This window comes from Molothrus aeneus, chromosome 6 (assembly GCF_037042795.1).
Source record: "Molothrus aeneus isolate 106 chromosome 6, BPBGC_Maene_1.0, whole genome shotgun sequence".
NCBI lineage: Eukaryota > Metazoa > Chordata > Aves > Passeriformes > Icteridae > Molothrus > Molothrus aeneus.
In genome coordinates, this window is record NC_089651.1 from 5,810,134 (window position 1) to 5,829,553 (window position 19,420).

General features: G+C 45.4%; 1 protein-coding gene across 4 annotated transcripts in view; it reads left to right on the forward strand.

Moving 5' to 3' along the window:
• Positions 1-901: 901 nt before the first annotated feature.
• Positions 902-19,420, forward strand: part of MPPED2 (metallophosphoesterase domain containing 2) — a 120,672-nt gene continuing 102,153 nt past the window's right edge. The window contains exons 1-2 of one of the 4 annotated variants that reach the window (XM_066551720.1): positions 902-919; positions 6,360-6,602. In XM_066551720.1, the coding sequence (XP_066407817.1) occupies positions 6,475-6,602 (128 nt within the window). In that variant the 5' untranslated portion in view covers positions 902-919; positions 6,360-6,474. Of the gene's footprint in view, positions 920-1,457; positions 1,573-2,620; positions 2,670-2,844; positions 3,617-6,359; positions 6,603-19,420 lie in introns of those variants that run through there. The other 3 variants (XM_066551716.1, XM_066551719.1, XM_066551718.1) reach the window with 3 other exon arrangements.

Here is a 19,420-nt window from a genome sequence, read left to right on the forward strand (position 1 = left end):
TCCCTGGTGGGTTCCCTGTTCCCACCAGAGAGCAGGGATATGGGTAGGATGCTGGATTGCTGGTTTTCCAGCTGGGTCACAGGAAGCCAGCTAAAAATACTCGTGCAGACTCCATCCCAGGAGAAGTTTCCCTGGAAGTGTTGCTCTGATTTGGTCAGGAGGACAACTCATCTCTGGGCCTTGTTGTCTGAAGGAGGAGTTTTCCTGTGGTGGTTCGCAGAGCTCACTTCTTTCAAAAGTTATAATGACAACTGTAAAAAAAAAATCACAGTGAAAGGGAAAATTTGGGGAAAAAAGTCTTATGCCATTTAGTGTTTTTCAGGTTGATTTTTTTTTTTACTTTGCCATGTTTCTAAACAGGACACTCCATCGCAGTGGATTTCTGCCTGGCAATACAGGAGACCCTTCTCATGGCTTTCAGCAACAAAGGAAAACCTGCCTGCTTGCCATGCATATCTGAAGGATGGCTAGAGTCAAAATTACTTATTTAAAATATATGTCACTTATACTCACTAGTAGAGGCCTGCTATTTATTTTCTGTCTGCTCAACTATTCAAAAATATTTGGGCTTGCTCCTTCTGTCTTTCTTTCCTTCTGTCTTTCTTTCCTTCTGTCTTTCTTTCCTTCTGTCTTTCTTTCCTTCTGTCTTTCCCCTCATTGTCATATATTTTTGGAAGTCTCCCCTTTCCATTTGCTGTCTTGAAGGTAAAAGAACAAACACGTCAAATCTTTGTTACTGTTGTGGCTGTTGACACAATTGCTGTGATCTTGGCGGGGGTGGGAGGGGGAAGAAAAAAGTGGGGGAAAAAAAAAAAGACAACAGCCACATCCCTGATTTTATTTTCCCATAGGAAAGCCCCAGTTACCCTAAGACAATGCTCGGCCTGAAAGGCGAACCCTGGTGTTTCTGGTCGCTGAGGTGAGCTTACCTACAAAGGAGAAGGGCACCGCATCAACACCCGCTGACGAAAGGTGCGGCGGAAGATGCGAAAACCCGTTCTGAGGATTTGGGGGTTTTTAATTGTTATTACTTATTTATTTTGTCATCTCGGTGGGCAGCGGACGAGCCGCTCGGCGATGCGGGATGCGGGGCGGGTCGGGGGTCCCGGGGGGCTCCGGCTCTGTGACCCCGGCAGGGAGAGCGCAGCTCGGGGAGCCTTGTGCGCCACTTGGGAAATGCAGCAGCGCTCGCTCGCTCTCTCTCCCTCCCTGCCCGGGGGGGCGAAGTGCGAGGCAGCGGGAGGAGCCGTGCGTGTCTCTGTGTGTGTCTGTGTGTGTGTGTGTGAGCGAGCAGCGCCGTGGCCGCCGTGTTTCCTGGTGCCTGCTCCCTGACCCCAGTGGCAGCCCCGCTCACTGCACCGCGCCCGCCCTCGCCGCCGCCCCGCCGCCGCTCCCGCAGCCGGACCCGGACCCGGAGCCGAGCCAGGGCCGCCGCCGCCGCCGGGCGCCGCCGCGGGGTCGGGCGCAGGCTCTGCCCCGGCCGCGCCCCCGCAGCCCCATGGAGCGGCCCCGCTGCCCGCGCTGAAGGCGTCCCCGACCCGCCCGCAGCGGCAGCCGGCGGAGGGAAGGAAGGTGAGCGGCCCCGGGCCGGTGTCGGGCGCAGCGGGGCACGGCGGGGGCAGCGGCGCACAAAGCGGCGGGTTAGAGGTGCCGTGTCATGGGCGGCAGCGCGGGGGGGCCGGGCGGCAGCTCCGGCGGCGGCGCCGGTCCAGCCTCCCGCGAACAATGCTGGGGATGAGCGCGGCCGCCCGCGCCCCCGCCGTGACCGCCCGAGCCCGCCGGGTCGGGTCGGGTCGGGTCGGTGCGGCGGCAGCGGCGCTTCCCCGCAGCCCGGGCGGCGATGTCGGCGGCGCTGAGCGAGGCTGCCCTGCCCTGCTCCGCTGCCCAGGCCGTGCCCCCGCTGCCCTTCGCCGCTGCCCGGCCGGGCGCGGGGGCGGCGGCGCGGGGGCGGCCCGGGGGCGGAGGCGGCGTGCGGGGCCGGCGTGCGGGGTCGGGGTGGGGGTTGCGGCGGCGGGGCCGGGAGGGTAGGCCGGGGAGCTTTGTGCTGGCTGGGGCCAGCGGGCGGGCGCGGGGACGGGGCTGCGGGCGCGGAGGGAGCCGGGCATGGGGGCGAGGGAGAGCGGGGGGGGACACGCCGCAAAAGTAAGGAGGGAAAGGCGGGTCGGCTCGGCGTTCCCCGCCAGAGTTGCCCCTCGCCCTTTCGCCGGCAGAGAAACCGCTCTGAAACCCTGATCCCGGAGGCCTCAGACACTTGGAGCCTTCGGAGGGGTTGGGGCCGCGGCGCGGGGCTCGGCGGGGCCGCAATAAAAAGCGGCGGGCATCACCCCCCGCTCGCCCGCGGCTGCTGAGGAGTTCATGGCATCCCTCCCCCGAGCCGAGCATCCTCCCCCCGCAGCCCTTGGGGTGCGTGGCACCGCGGGGACGGGGGCCAGGCGAACTTTGTGCGGCGCGGCACGTAGGGCGCAGACGGGGCAGCGATGCCCCCCGGTGCCGCGGGGCGGGGGCAGGGGGCGCGGGGCGGGGGCTGCGGCGGCACACGCCGGGACGGGGCCGCGCCGGAGCCATTGGCCACCCGGAGCCATCAATCACCGGGGGGCGAGCCCGGCGCCCCGCGGGGCCGCGGCCGGGGCGGCCCGGGAGCCGGAGGTGGGGAGCGGCCGGGGGCCCAGGTACCGGGGGGAACGGGGCGGGGGAGAGCCGGGGTGCGGAGCCTCCGCCGGGCCCGGGGGGGAGTGGGAGCGCGGAGTTGTGGGCAAACTGCAGCGCAGCATCTCGGGGAGCCGGGAGCGCTCCGGGAGCGCCGGGGGCTCCGGGGGCCGAGGCGCGGCCCCGGTGGGTGCAGCGTGCCGTGTCGGTGGAACAGCGCCGGGATAGCGCACGGAGCACCAGAAGGTGTTGACACGGGGTTAACCCTTCCCGGCTCCTGCCTTTCAGCGTTTTGTGCCACAGCCCGAGCCCAGCTAGAGGCGAATTTTTGAAATTCAGATGAGGAAGGCGTAAATATTTTATTTGGGGAAATGGTTTTTTCGCGTGCCTTGGTGTGCACAGGCAGGGCTCGTGTGAGTGGCTCTCTGGGCGATGTAAGGCTGCATTGAAATGGATTGAGCTGGGCAGATTTCGTGGCAGTTTTTTGACAGGGTTTACAATTAGCTGAGCTCGCCTTTGGGCCAGCCCCGTTCCGAAAAAGCGCCGGTTTATACCTGTAAGGCTGGGCAGAGCGTACAATGGCACATCTCCTGTCTTGCTACAGATACACGCTGCGAAAGGATAACAGCCTGTAGCTGGGAAAAGGCAACGTGCTGAAAAAGCATCATTTGGGGTTTTAATATTGGCGTTCTTACTTAAAACTGCCTCGAAAGGCGCAGAAGATATTACACGTTGTTTTTTCCTTGATAGATGAGAAGATAATCCAACTTTTATTTTTTTTCGTACTCATCTCCCGTGTGTAACCTTCAAGTAGTGCTCATAGTTGGAGAAAGAAAAATGGTAGCGATTCGAAGAAGTCTCTTTTAATTTCTTTTTTTTTAATTTTGGGCCTAAGATATGTTCGTTTTAAAGTTTTGAAGTGTTCAGCTTCTTTCTTCTCTTTTCTTCAGAGACGTTCACAGTAAAGAAGGTAATACTTAGATACTTCTGATAGTTGAGCTGTAGTACTCTATGGAGTAGAAAATGGAAATTAAGAGAATTGATACAGAAGCCAGCTTCAAATTATATATATATATTTTTTTTTTTTTACCCCCAATCTGGCATTTGTTGTTGAATTTCATTTTAAAAGGATGCTTTGTTCAGCTTTGTCTCAATTTAAGTACAGATTTATTTTTAAGATTAAAGATTAGAACAATGGGAAGCAATTGCGGCTTATACACTTATAATCTGAGAGTCAACTTGAAAGTATTTAATGCAGCTTTTTAAGTGTCCTCTTGTCATTTGTTTTATGCCAGTTAGTTGTAATTTCTTTCTGTAACATGGACTGTTACAAACATTGTAAAAAACGCCTATTATCTTTATGTATAATTCATTCTTATGAACAAATTAGATTTTTCTTCCATGAGTGAACTATAATATGAAATTTAATGTTCTGACCTTTCTTATGCTGGGTTGTTGAAAGCAGTGTCATTTAGCTTTTTTGAAAGCCCAAGCATGTTTTTGTTGTTGGTTTAATGCATTGTTTCATATTGTTGCTTTTAATTGCGGAAAAAAATAACATTATGTATGTAATTTTCACACTACTTCTTAACATATGAAGGCTCTAAAGTTCTTGCAGTGTAAAAGAAAAACTCTGTATTTTTTTTTTCTGGGCGCTCTGATGGCCTGTCTTGTTAATGACAGTCATTTCTGTGGCAGGAAGATGTTTTCATTTGTATTTACTTCTCAGTGCAGGGCAATTATGCTGCTCTGCTGTTGCTCACTCTTCCTAGTTTCTATCTCAAAAGAACTGCAGCGCTTGGAATGGGACCGCAGTTTGAAGCAGGTGTTGTGTTTTACTGTTATGCAAAACAACACTGAAATATAATTGTAAAGGAAATTCAGGAAACAGCTGCAAACTTGGCGTGGTAACCACTACGTTGTGTGAGCAGTTCTTGCAGCATCTTCCACCGCATCTAGCAGGGCAAAGATGTGTTCCAGCAAAGCTCACCCTTGCTGGTTTTGGCTGCTGAAACCTTGCTCTCATGAGAGAGGTCCACCAGGTCTCACAGGGGAGGACCAGGCTGTGACCACAGTTACAGTGCTCTACCATCTCTAGTGACAGTTTTGAAATTGCTGCTTTTCCTTTTCTTTTCATCTTCATCATATTTTTTTTCCCTTTTCATTTTTTCCTTTTGCTTTTTTTTTCCTTCCAATGCTAAGGAAGATGAAGGTTAGAATCCAGTTACTAGAATGAAGGCTGCAGAATGTCTCAACCCAACCAACATATGGAAGCCTACATAGGCCTGAGGTGGTAAAATAGTAAAATAAATGGCCTATAGCAGGCCATCTGCTATTTGCAGAGCTTTTTCATCATGCCTCTTGCCAAACTGGAAATTAGTCTTTGTATTAAAAATATATTTTGAATACAAATCAAAGATTTCAAATGCTCAGCGTTACACATGGCAAGCACATTTCTATGTGGGAGCTAGAGAAGCCCAGGGAAATTGCACTGGAAAAATTGCTTGGTTGGATGCTCAGGGCTCTTCTCTTTCCCATCTCTTTGTCTTCCCAGTAAGCAAGGATTTACTTCTGCGAAATGCTCTCCAGATAGGGGAAGTCCACTCTTGCAGGTGGCAGCTGAAGGGAGGAATTTCAGAGAGTGGTGATTTCACCCAAGTCCTTGCAGCTGGCACAGCGTGTCCCAGCTGAGGACCTGCCTCTAAACGGGGCTTTTACAGAGCTGCTCATCTTGGAAGTACCCTTCGACCATGGGCTGATCCATTTCCACAGATGGCCCTCAGAAAGGAGGGCAGCTTTTTTATGTAATAACCTGAGGTGTCCTCAGTTACCGACCGCAGAAATCCAAGCTCAGATTTTGCGCGGGAAGCTCAGCGGGGCGCGTTTGGGAGGTTCTGGCTGTTGGGTTGTGCTGATAGCACAGTACACATCCAGCTCTAGCTCAAAGTATGTGTAAGAACTCTGAAGAAGCCAAAGCCAGGGATGCAGAGAGAGGGAAGAGCCTGCTTCTTTCATTTTAGGCAGAAATGTTTATGCGTGAAATCACGCTAAAGTCAGATAAATCATTGCTGTCTGCTAACAGTGAGTCCAAACCAGTTTCAATGCTATAATACGGATATTTTGTTAACGTTGCCTCGATACTCGCCTTTCTCTGGGCACTCGGACACCTCGATTCAAAGGTATTTGGGTGTGCCTTTGGCTGTGCAATTGTAACGTGTTCTTTACATCAGTTTCTTGTAAGTTTCTCAGCTGTTCGTGTACCAAAGCCACAGCAGCGGCTGGAAAACAAGTGTGCATATTTGTGGAAAGTCTTTTGTCCTTCAGGAAGCTGGGTCCGCTTGCGAGTTTTTCGTGGTTGCCATTAACAGGAGATGTAATTTAAAATCAAGGATACAAAATGGGGAGTATTTAACTGGAGCTTTCAACGCAGATACTTTATTCCCCCTTCCCCCACCCCCTGAAGATAAACCCTTACTTTAAGCATTCATCCTTTGGATGTGTCTAATGATGATGGAGTTGGATGATGAGGTAATTAAAAAAAGCCAACAAAACAAAGTGAATAGTAATGCGTGGAGAGGGGTGATGGGTACATCAGGAATATAGAAAAAGATCTCAAATCTGAATGGAACTCGGGAGAGCTTGGGAGCAGTAGGTCAGTGTGTGTTTACATCTCGTGGCTCACGGCAGCGTGCGCTGTCTGTCTCTCCTGGCAGAGGTCACGGAGTTGATGCGGAGCTGCTGGGAGTCGGGATCTGCCCGGAGCACCATGCCCTGCCCTGCCCCTGGCCTTGGGAAGCTGTGAGCTGCTCATGTCCATAAGGAGGAAGGATGGCTCATGGAATTCCTTCACAAGGCAAAGTTACCATAACGGTGGATGAGTACAGCTCCAACCCAACGCAGGCGTTCACGCACTACAACATCAACCAGAGCCGCTTCCAGCCTCCCCACGTGCACATGTGAGTATCCCTGACACCGGCACCGCTGCTCCACGAGGGGCTGGAGAACTGGGAAATGGCCTTGGGAGCTGAGAGGCAGAATGGTTAGCGGGTTTTTGACCCGCTGTGTGCCAGCTGCGCTCCATCCTCTCCTGGATGGAGGTGCCACCACCTCGGGGTGACTCAAGCTTGTCACCTCACTGATGTCGCTTTCACTCGCCTGAGGGACCCGTTGCTGTAAGATTTAAGCTCCCTTCCCCCAGCGCTTACACTCAGCTGCGAAATAGGCCTAATTGGGACTAATTGTCCCCCCCGATCAGTGAATCCTTTGTCCTGGCGGTTGCGAGCGGAACGTGTGCCGCATTCCACATTCCACCCGCAACCTGCCGCACAAAGGAGCCGGGGCTGCCCCGCGGCTCCTCCGGGGAGCTGCGAACCCTTCCAGCACCTCCCTGCAAAGTCCAGCCCTGGCCCGAGCTCAGGGAACACCGTGGAGAGAGGGGAGATGGAGGTTCCTCCTTCCCTCACCTCCTTCTTGCTGGCTGCTGTGGCACCCAGGGTCGGCACCTAGGCACAAAGGGCTGCTCGCTCAGCAAAGCACCGGTTCCAACTCTGAATTTCCTTCCCATTGTTCAGTGGGGTTTTGATCTTTATCGGTTATTTATGCGAAGGTTCTTTTTTTTTTTTCCCTTAGCATTAATAGACTGAAAAGCACGTGAAACTAAAACAAAGCCGACATCCCTGGACATCCTGCGAGCCATTGTCAGGCAGGATTTTGAACCATGTCACAGTATTGAATTTGATAAGGATTTTGCATAATAAGGGGGGAAAGTTGTATGGTACTTCATTGCATTTTTGTTATGTAGAAGCCTGCCGGAAGAGTGACAATGTAGGAGTTCAGCACCTTCTAATAGGATTTCGTGTGGTTACAATGTTCCTAAAGGCAACTTTAGGAAGGATGCTGACGAGTGTCTGTGGTAATTCGCTTTTCAAGGTGGAAAACTTCCCATTAACTACATTTGATTTGTTACTACCACGATGATGATGTAACTTTGATTTTTAGAAACATTTCCGCGTCTCGATTCACTTTTCAGACCTTTTGCCAGCAAATTTCTGTTGCGTGTTTTGCACTTCAGGCTGGGCTTCTGACTGGCGTTAAGTACAAATCTTGTTTAGAGAAGGAATTCAAAGCAAACAAAAGAAAATCAGAAAGCAGTTTTAAAGAACCCCTTCCTATGGCTATTGATTTCAGCGGGAGCTGAATTTAGGACTAAGTGTGGTGTTCAACACTGTAAAAATTGCTCATGCTTTGTTTAAAAACCTCACAAACATCCAGGCACTCCTCTAAGGGATAGTGTAAAATGATATTAACTTGATGGATGTCGTGAAAGATACTTGTTTGGAAAAACCCTGTGGTTGAAATAAACACTGAAACTTCAAAGTACCGACAGAATTTTAAATATTTTTAAACTTAAATATTACAACTTTCTTAAAATCAGAAATTCTGGTTCAGCGGAGGGTGTGGCACATGAAAGGGAGATGAAAATTTGAAAAACTGGCAATGAGTCAGTCTCAGATTGCCAGAGGAGGCAGAGACAGAAATGTTCCAGTGCAGGAGCTGAGTTCAGGTGCAGGCCTGGATAGCAAATGACAGATTTTAGACAACTTGTTGAGAAAGGACAGAGGGGATCCTTCACCAGGTGGGCAGAGGCCAAGGAAGGGAAGATCTGGGTGTGCTGAGGGTTTGTGTGATGTGAGAAACAGAATTATTACTGGGAGGGGAGACTGGATTATGTGGTAGCCTCAGATGGAGCCTTTATTTGGCTTCTTAATGTATTGTAATGGAAGTTTTGTGTGTTCATCTGAAAGAGGTTGTCATCAAGTGAGAAATCTTAACAGAAAATTGGTAAAAGCAGTATTAACAAAGAAACCATCATCTTTTTACCCTGTTCTGGCTCTGTTAGTGCTACATTGCCGCAGCTGCCAGGATTGATTTGATTTGGTTTTACAGTCTGCTTTTCTTTGTTGCTGTCTTTTAAAGTAATGCATCTGTGTGGTTTGTTGGTTTCTTTTTCTTCTTGGTTTGTTTTTTTTTTGTTTTTTTTTTTTTTTTTCCTAAGAGGGAGTTTGAAGAGGCTTTATTCTCTAGCGAAAAATTTATTTTAAAAATCATGGGATGAAGAGAAATGAGTGGAGCACCGTGGGGGCTGAGTTTTGTGCCATGTATGTGAACAGCAGGGCAATCTGCTGCTGCAGGACATCAATCAGGAGCTGGGTGCAGCTTGAAGGCAGCGTTCTTTGCTAAAGGAAATAGTGGTTTTTTAGAAGTAATTTCTGCATGGATATGCGGTGCAAAGGTGAGAACTGGTTTCTTGGCCTACACTGAGCCATTTGCAAGGTCCTGTAACCTCTGGGCCTAACTCTGATTTTACAGAGTAGAGGAGAACCCATGGAATATCACCAGCATCAATCTGGTGAGTAAGGCACAACTTTGCCACTTCACATGTCCTGGGCTCCTTCTCCCACTTCTGTTTTGTGCCTTCCATGTAGTTCAGGCAGCTGGGATAGAGTTCTCTTATCTTTACATGTATTTTTTATACTCCTTAGTCAATTTGTTTAAGGATAGTGTCAGTTAAAAACAGAGAATTTATTACAGCTCCCTTTGCTTGGGCCAGCAAGGTTTGTCTGTGTAACTTTTGAATCAGTTTGTCCAACCATTTAATTTCATTTAATTTCTTTAAATTTCATTTCATTTCTCTACTAATAAATGTTTGAACAGGTATTCTAAAGGCAATTTTTGCTGCACAATTGTTTTGCATAAAGGGATGTAATCTTAAATATTATTTTGTCGTCCTGAAGCCATGCTCCCACCCACAGGTTTCAGTTACTTAGTTACAGTCAGATTGTGACTTACATTTGGACTGTAACTTTTAGTTACTTAGACTGTTACAAAGTGCTTGTATTTGATTGCTTTGTCCAGTTAGTGTTTACTTTCTGTTAGTTTTAATTTACAGCATCACTTCAGTTCCCTGCTTTCAAGGGCAGCTGTAAAATAATAAAAAAAAGCTAAAAATATAGCTATAAATAGCTATAATATAGTGATTAATATTATAACACCTGTAATATGCTTCTCTGTGCTTCTGTGTTGATTATTATTATTATTTTGAAAGTTTTCATACTTTCAAATTTTTTGGCAAGCATTGTGATTTAAAGAGGGAAGTGCTTCTTGCTCCTTAGGTGTATAAGAGTATGTTTGAGGGGGTTTTTGGGTGTTTGTTTGTTTATTTTTTAAACTAAACCAGCTTTTAAGCACATTGAGACTTTTAAATATTCTGTATGAGGCTGCTAGCAGTGGTACCAACAGTACCAGGATGCAGCCTGAGGACAAATCCAAGTGAAAAACTCCTTCCTTAATTTTTAACCAGACAGAAAAATCTTCCTGTTTAGGTACAACACCCCATTTAATTGCAAGGGGGGAAAAAAAAGTCAAGAGTGAAATAAACCTGGTGTTTCTATTATGGAAAATACACCTTTGGACAGCCTGTCTGCTGAGGATGAGGGAGATTTGTGAAGATGAAATAATAAAATAGCTGTAGGCTGAGCCTTTTGGAGTAGTGGTGGCTTCTTTTTTTTTTAGGATACTTTGACTGCATGTTCACACTTTGTTAGGGTTTAAATTCAATAATAGGGGAGTGAGAAAAATAGGGGTTTCTGTGCCAGAGCAGAAGTCCTCTAAATAAGTTTATTCATACCTGGAGATACATTTTTCAATCTGTAACTATATAATTTTACTGCCTTTTCTGCACTACAGCAATCCCCCATGTGAATATTCTTATTTTAAAGAGTATAAGCATAGTTTTATATTGGCAGAAATATATGGCTGGTTGAATAAAGTACAGAAATGTCTGTGTGTAAATATATATATATAGAGAGAGAGAGAGAGATAAATGTATATATAGATATATATATATCTATACATATATACGTATATATATTTATACTTACATATTTATATATATAAAAAACAGAAACTTCAATGTAAGGTACAGTGACAGAATTTTAAATAATTTTAAACTTTAACACTACAACTTCCTTAAAATCAGAAATTAGGTTAAAATTTTGCTTTAAAATCAGAATATAATAATAAAAAAATAAAACCACTGTTTGATCCTAGAAGGAAAAACTTTCAGCTGTGATGAAACCTTACATTGTTAGAATCTTTTTAGACTACTGACCTTGACAAGAGAGGATCTTGGTTTGTTGTTTTTTTATTTTCCTTTTCTTTTCTTGGGGAAACCATCCTGCATTTAAAGGGCTTTATAAACTCCCCCTGAGATTAGTGGGAAATCATGGACTTGATTTGCAGCAGCCTGGATTTTTGTTCCTTGTAAGGTGTGTGATATTTGGCATTAGCAAAATATGAACTCATTTGACATTTACAGAAAAGTGGAGCTGGTACTTGTAATGTTTTTGGTTGAGAGAAAAAGAGATTCAGTCTGACAGCAGTCAGCTGTACCTGTGTGACTGACTGGGCAGGGCTGTTTCAGCTGCTACTGATGTGATAGGATTGGTGTGGTTTTGCTGGAAATTGTTGGTCTGGCCATTAATAACACTATATATATTTTTATATATATTTTATATATAGAAGATATATCTTCTATATATAAAATATATATTTTATATATAGAAGATATATATATTATATATATAAAATATATATTTTATATATAGAAGATATATATATAATATATCTTAAATATGTGTATTTTATATATAGAAGATATATATATCTTAAATATGTGTATTTTATATATGTATGATATATATATATTTTATATATATATATATTATGTGTATATATATATATATATTTACAAAAACATACACAGCTTATAACCATTCAGGTTTCTTTTCACTACTGATTTTTCCAAATAAATAAATATTTATTTATTATTAAGTAAATAAATATAGAATTACATATTTATTATAAATATATCTTGTATAAAATGTATTTCTTGTAAAATTTATTATTTAATATTATTTATTATAAATACATATATATTTATATTATTATATATGTATATAATATATATTATAATAAGTGCATATTTATTATAAATACATTAAAAATAGTCTCTGAAACAATCAAGTGACATTTAAGTTGTGGGAAGAGGAGTGCTTTGAATGAGTGCACTTAAGCCAGGGATTTTTTCCTGGGGTCCTGGCTCATGCTCAGCTCACCTTGGTGCAGGTTTAGTCACTAAGAAAACTCTTACTGGTGCCTGTGGAGGTCTGTGTGAGTGAAGATCTCTGCCATCTCACTGATTTTTACACTGTTCAAAGTTACTTGTGCAAAAATCTAAGCAGCACCTAAGTTCTAAACTTAAATTTTAGGTTTAAAATGAAAACAACTTTTTAAAGAAGCTGCACTTATTTGGGATGCTGGAGTGTGGAGCGTACTTGGAGTGTTCATACAGTGGTGGTGTAAGGCTCAGTTTTGTAATTAAAATTCAAATTTAGGCCCCTTGTATTGAGTTTATACAGTGCAGTCATCATGTGCTAAGCACTCTTGAAAATTTGATTAAATTTCTGACCTTTCTTTTTGTCATTGTAAAAAGGAGTAATACCAACCTACCTTTTAAAAAAATGGCCTGACATCCCTGGAAGGCTAATGCTGTAAAAGTGCCAATATTATTATTATTATTATAATAAATGTAGGACCGGTTTAAAATAATTTATTTTTGTCACCATTGCCCTGTTATTACTGTCTTGGCACATCACCCTGCCCTGAGACAGAAGCCAGGTGTGGTTTCAGGTCAGGATTAACCCCTCCTGTGCTGGGGGACCAGGCTGCCAGAGCGGTTTGTGCCCATCCAAACCAATCCATCAGTCCCTGCAGTTACTCAGGGGGGACATCCCTGCTACAAGGAGAGGCTTCAGGGCTGCACCTGCTGCTCCTGCCTGCCCCTGCAGAGCTGGCAGAGCCTTTGGGGGCTGCTGGATGGACACTGAGACAGTGTGTCAGAACCCAGGACATCCCTCTGCCTGTCCTGGATGGCTCCAGCCCCTGCCAGGGGGCTCAGAGTCCTTGGCACAGAGCCCAAGACCCCCCTGTGCCTTTGATTTTGCCCCATGGAAAAAATTACCAACCTTATATGAGGATTTACAAGCCATGAAAGTTGAAGGAGAATGATAGTTAGTTTGTCACAGAGTGAAAAGTGGAATTTTGGGGTTTTTAGAATGGGGGCTTGTAGTCCCAAGATGGAAGAATTTGGGTGTGCCTTGTCCTTCTTTCTCCTTCTTCCTAGCCTCCATCTTCTGAGGGATGGTGGCACTTTTAGATTGGTTTAAAGTAGAGACAGACTGTCTAACATAAGTGATAAGTATTAGAAAATAATTGTAAATAAAGTACTGGGAGTTTTTAGTATAAAAAGACAACTCTGCCCTGAAGGCAGTCAGAGTGCCACTGGCTGACCTGCTGGACAGACCTCAGCAGTCAGGGAAAGAATGTTATAGATAACAGCAAATAAACAACCTTGAGAACCAGAACAGAAGAATCCTGACTCCTCCTGCAGTAGCAGAGCTGAAAAAAGAGACTCTGACACATCTTGGGGTCAGCCAGGACCACAGAGACCCCTGAGAACAGTCCAGGGTACGAATGTCCTTCTAGTGGGGTGGGGTTTTTGTTCAGTGGGATTTTTGTTTTGTTTTGGTTTTGTTTTTCAGTGAGCTGCTTCCAGTGATCTCTCTCCTGGTGTAGCCTCACCAGTGGAGGGTCACAGGGGCAGCCAGGACAGGGAGCTGGCTTAGTGTCATCTTAACTTGCTGCATTTTTTTTTTTTTTTAATATCTTAAGCATTTAACATACTGGTTTATATTGTGGTGAGCCTGGCAGTGCTAGATGAATGGCTGGAGTTGATAATCCAGCCTCAACAAATCCATAATTCAGTCACAGCTTCTTCCTAATTAAGAACAACCACACAAAACTTAAGCTACAGCACACCACCTAAAAACTGCAACCTTCATGGCCCACACCAAAACTGAGAATAAATGGGGAAGGCTTGGATTTCCAAACCCCAGCAAGCAAGCTGTTTGTATCTGCTGAAATACCTGCCATGAGTTATGTGCTTATGGATCCACCAGTGGGCAGGCAGAGGAGGAAGGGGGTATTTGTTCACCTTTGGTGCAGAAATAAGACTGAGGAAGATTTTCATTGATGAAAATGTGCTGTTTAAACACCTTGTGGAGTCAGCCTGGCTGCTGTTGCCAAACCCTGAGAGGGAGGCAAGAGAAGTTTTTTGGTGTTCCTGTGTGTTGGTGTCCTTTTGTGCTGCAGAGGAGCCTTCAGGTCACAAACACTTTATCTGTAAGGCCCCACTCAGTAGCTGAGCACTAAAAAAGGAAATTTTCATTGCATGATCTGACTCTATGGTGTTGGCTGTAGGGTTCATTTTGTGGTCAGTCACACTGAGACATGGCTGAGTTGCACTTCCAAGTTTATGTACAGCACACAAAAGTGTGTGTGTGTGTGTGTGTGTGTGTGTGTGTGTGTGTGTGTGTGTCCCAAAAACCTTTTGGGAGAAGTGTGATGGGATGTGGCCAGGAATGCTGTGTGCAGCAAGGGCTCCTGCCACAGTACCTTGTGCTCACCCAGGAAAATCTGCTGTGAAGCAGTTTGACAAAAGAGATGGAAATACATTGCAATCAGGATGTTGTGCTGTCTCTGGAAACTTGTGAATTTCTGCTTTTTGAAATACCAGGGCAGTAGGGATATTGTTGTGGAGTGATTCTTGCAGAACTGGAGCAGATTCTTGCTTTTATTTAGTGCTTGAAGGGTGAGGCACAATCTGTCCTGTGAAACAACTTCTAGAGGGTGGATTTCCAAACAGAGAGTTAACAACTGAGTCTGCAGGCCCCACACTGCAAATCCCACTGGAGAAATTTTGGCTCCTGGTTTTCTCCCAGTGGCAGGATGAGGCTGCTCTTCCTGGCAGCAGTGATGAGGGAGCCTGCACCTATCACACATCTGACTTTTCTTTTGCAAACCCTTGCTGGATTTTTTTTTTTTTTTTTTGGAAATAAGCAGAAGGAAAGCCCTGTAAACAATGTGAATGTAGATGTCTGTGTTATATGTTAAATTTTTATATGCAGCTTGCTTATGCTTGATGCAAGAAGTTTAGTGGTGCAAGAAGTTTATTTCAGAAGTGAGCAAGTGCTGGTTGTGGATGTTAATTTTTTTTTGCACTCAGTGTTGGTATGGTCATTTTAAGTTTACATTTCTGATCTTGAGCTCCTAGAGGTGGCTTAATTTTGGAGTCAGTTACCTAACATGGAAAAATTCGGAAATGGAGGGCTGGCGTGTCTCCCTGTCAAAGGAACACTTGAACAGCTTGCTTTTGAATTCTGTGACATGCCACGATGCAGCTTGAGAAAATAAATGCTTTTAGGCCCAGCAGAAGTACAGTGAGGCAGGGACATGCCTTTAAAAGATCTCAGAATGAATTCAGAGCATCTCTGGGGGCAGGGAGCTTGGGAAGCTGCTGCTGGGAAGGCAGAGCCCAGCCTGGTGCTGGGTGGGCAGTCCCCCCTGTCCTGCATGGGGAAATCATTCCCTGCATAATTCACAATTTCCTGAGTCCCTAGGAGTGGATTTTCCAGCAAGCTGTGAGTTTTGGTCCTTGGAGCAATGACTTCTTGTTTCCAGTGGTTTGACTCATACTTGGCATGTGCAGCTGCAGTTTTATGGCATTGAGGAGGTTGTTCCTGCTTGCAGAGGGCCTGAGAGTGGCTCTGAGCTCTTCCCTGTGCTGTGAGCAAGCATCAGAGCAGTGCAGAAGAGGCTGCATGCATGCACACCTCATGGCAGCTCCTTCAGAAGGCACAACTTGGTTGCTGGGGTTTGGAAATTCAAGCCTTACCCATTTCCTTTCAGTTTTGGTGTGGGCCAGGAAGGTTGCAGTTTTTTAGGTGGTGTGCCGTAGCTGAAGTTTTGGTTTTGTTCTGTTTTTTTCCAATGAGCTACTTCCAGTGATCTCTCTCCTGGTGTAGCCTCACCAGTGGTGGGTCTGTATACCTGTATATCTGTGTGTTTGTTTTTAATTAGGAGGAAGCTGTGACTGAATTATGGATTTGTTTAGGCTGGATTATCAACTTCAGCCATTAATCCAGCACTGCCAGGCCCACCACAATATAAACCAATATGTTAACTAAAAAAAAAAAAAAAAAAGTTAAAAAATTAAATTTAAATGTTAAAATTTTTTTAACCAATATGTTAAAAAAATCCAGCAAGTTAAGATGACATAAAATAAAACAGGGAACATGTGTGCATTTAAAATACTGAAGTCAAACCAATTCTGTCCTGTGGTAAATGAGACTAGACCCCATTTAATGGTTTTTATTTTGCTGCCTTTTTCAGACAAAAAGTTAGGATAGGATAATCTTGCACCCAGTAATGTTCCTGGAACAGTACCAAGTGGTTGGAGCAGAAAACAGCAAGTTTGAGTTCCAAACAATAAAGTTTAGGTACCTGGCATTGCAGTCATTTTATTTATCTCCTGAAGAGTTGGCCATAAAGCCTGGTCAGAACCTCGATAAAGCTGGAGGTTCCCCCAGCCCTGGGAGCTTGTGTGGATCTATTGGAAGGAAGGAAAGCTCTGCAGAGAGACTTAGATCTGTTGGATGGATGGGCAGAGTCCAAGATCATGAAGTTGAATGAGTCCAAGTGCCCAGTTCTACATTTGGCACAACAATCCCCTACAACGTCCCAGGCTGGGGACAGAGTGGCTGGACAGTGCCCAGGCAGAAAGGGACCTGGGGGTGCTGCTCCACAGCCGGCTGGACAGGAGCCAGCAGAGTGCCCAGGTGGCCAAGAAGGCCAATGGCTCCTGGCCTGGGTCAGGAATGGTGTGGCCAGCAGGAGCAGGGAGGTCACTCTGCCCCTGTACTGGCACTGGTGAGGCTGTACCTCGAGTGCTGTGTCCAGCTCTGGCCCCTCAGGCTGGGAAGGACATTGAGATGCTGGAGCACATCCAGAGGAGGCAACGAGGCTGGAGAGGGGCTGGGAACACAAACCCTGTGAGGAGCCACTGAGGGAGCTGGGGGGTGCTCAGCCTGGAGAAGAGGAGGCTCAGAGGTGACCTCATTGCTCTCTACACCTTCCTGAAGGGAGGCTGCAGACAGGTGGGGTTGGTCTCTGACAGAACCAGAGGGCACAGGCTCCAGCTACATCAGGGAAGGTATAGGTTGGATATTAGGAAAAAATTCTTCACTAAAAGAATAATAAAGTACTGGAATGCTCTTCCCAGGGAGGTGGTAGAATCACCATCTCTGGATGTGTTTAATAAAAGACTGGCCATGGCACTTGGTGCTATAGTCCAGGTGAGGTGTTAGAGCATAGGTTGGACTCCATGATCTCAGAGGTCTCTTCCAACCTCATCATTCTGTGATTCTGTGTTTGCTGCAGGATCTGCTGCTGCTGCTGGCACCCAGGGCTGGCCATGAGCATGCTGGATCTTTCAGAGTGGGGCAGAGCATGGCTGCAGAGCAGCTCATCATCCAGAATCCACCATCCCCAAATAGTTGTCCTCTTCATAGCTGATAGATCAGGCCCTTTTTATTTCTGCTGCAAGTTCACCTGTGTTCTCCACTGACAGAGAAATGCTTGCCCTTATTTTTCTATGCCCTATTTTATAGTGGGCTTATTTTCTAAATTTAAATCATTATGTGGAGGGGAGTGACAAATAAAATCCCAACTGTCTCCTGTTTTCCCTAAAAGATTATTTAAATTACTGTGCAGTGTAGTATCTTTCAAGGCTTGCTTTTGTCGCAGGTTGTGAATTTCATATTCCCAGACCCTCTCTTCCTTGCACCCTGGCTGACATTAGGGCTACAGAGGATTCTGCTGGATGTTGACAGGGAAAAAGCCAGCACCAGAGGCTTCCTTGCAGCAGAGTCTCCACTTGGAGCAGCGGGCATTAACTTATATCCAGCACATTAGACTTGAAAGCACACAGCCATTAAGGGGAGCTCTCCCTTCCCAGGGGGGCAGCAGATGGAGGGAGGCTGGGGGAGGGCAGGAGGAAGGAAGGAGGGTGTGAGATGGAGGGGCTGGCTCTGATGGAGCTGTGAGCCAGCAAACTTGCTGTTTGCCACGTTTCCCATTTCCCTGGGATAAGGGATTGAGTGTAGTGGCTGTGAGCAGGAAGGTCAGCACATTACTCCTCAATGTTTGGCTATTCCATCACTTGATGGGAAGGAAAAGGTGCCAGTCCAGTCCATCTTCCCTCCTGCTCCTCTCATACAGGGAGCACAAAGGAGAAAAAGTCATTATTTTTTAATTATTCCAGGCTTCCTCCTTTCTTCAAGCCACTTTTGGCCAGCAGTGAGCATTAGCAATGGGTTATTTGCTTTCCTGTGAATGGTGAGGTAGTAGTTTTGGGGAAAATAACGTTCAGAATTAAAATTTCATGTCAGCCAGCATATTTAATCAATAGGAGCCTTGTCCTATACTTGTGAAATGCAATGATTAGTGACATCATTATTGCTTCCAGTGGGACAGGACCTGCCACTTAAAAATACCAGATTAAGCAGCTCCCTCACTTTTAAGCAATGATTCTTTCAAGGGCTTATTTTCTCTGGCTGTTAGCAGTGTGCATATAAGATTATGGTAATTGACAGATATTAAGGAAGAGGGAAATTTCGTCTTTGTGGTGTGTTTATTTTGTAAATTTAAAGTCATCCAGGCATTCACTTTTCCTCTTGGTGCAAAGCAAGTGAATAAATTCAAACTAAATAAATTCACAATCATATATATATATATGTGTGTGTGTATCTATCTATCTATCTATCTATCTATCTATCTATCTATCTATCTATCTATCTAAATAACCCAGGTGTAATCTTTTAATTACTTGAAAATTTATTTATATAATTGTTTCATTTTGATAACGTCTCTCTTGACATTAGTTTGATTTTTTTTATCACTTTGTTTGTTAAACAGGGATGTTTACAAGAATTAATGTTGTTCTGCTCTCGCTGCTATTCTATACCTTGAAAGTTTCCAGTTATGGGAACTCTTTGGGTTTTTGAGAGAGAGTTATGATTCATATTGTGACTTGTTAGGTGTTTTGGAGGTTAATTTAATTGTTTGTATCAAGTTCTCAGGAGCGTTTTTCTCCTACAAATGCCTCATGAGACTGCACAGATCAAATGCTGTAGCAGGAATTTCAGACACCCTCAGAGAATTAAAATGCTGATGGTAATGCCAGGGGTGGGATGTGGTTTTTTCCCCCCTTTTATCATCTCCACTGTGACCTTTGGTGGTGTTCTGCTCAGCTGCTGTGCATGGCTGCTGCCTGGCTGGCAGGATCAGACACACACTGCTCCTCTCAGGACCTGGCACATCAATGGCACAAAACACAGGCTTTTAATGCATGGACTTGTCATTTCTTTCTGGTAATCTGTCACCACCACTTGTGTGCCTTGGTTGGTTTAAAAATGGGTGCATGTAGAATGAAGGCTTCATTTTGGAGTGAGGACAGGAAGGAAATCCCTGGTCTCAAGGAGTTAGAGTGGTCTGAATTTGGAGGGGATTTTGTTTTGCCTTCTGGCTCATTCATTTCCCATATCATTATTACAGAGCTTATTTTCCTGAAAAGAATCCTTGCATCCGGTCTAGATTGTCAAGAGAAAAATATTAATTGAGGTTGAAAATGAGTTTTGGATCACCTGGCTTCCTTGAGAGTCTGTTCATACCATCACTTCATGCTGTCACTGCTTTCTGTGGGTGCTCCTCTCAGCAGCTTTTACAGATGTCATTCCAGGGCATGAGGAAACCTCTT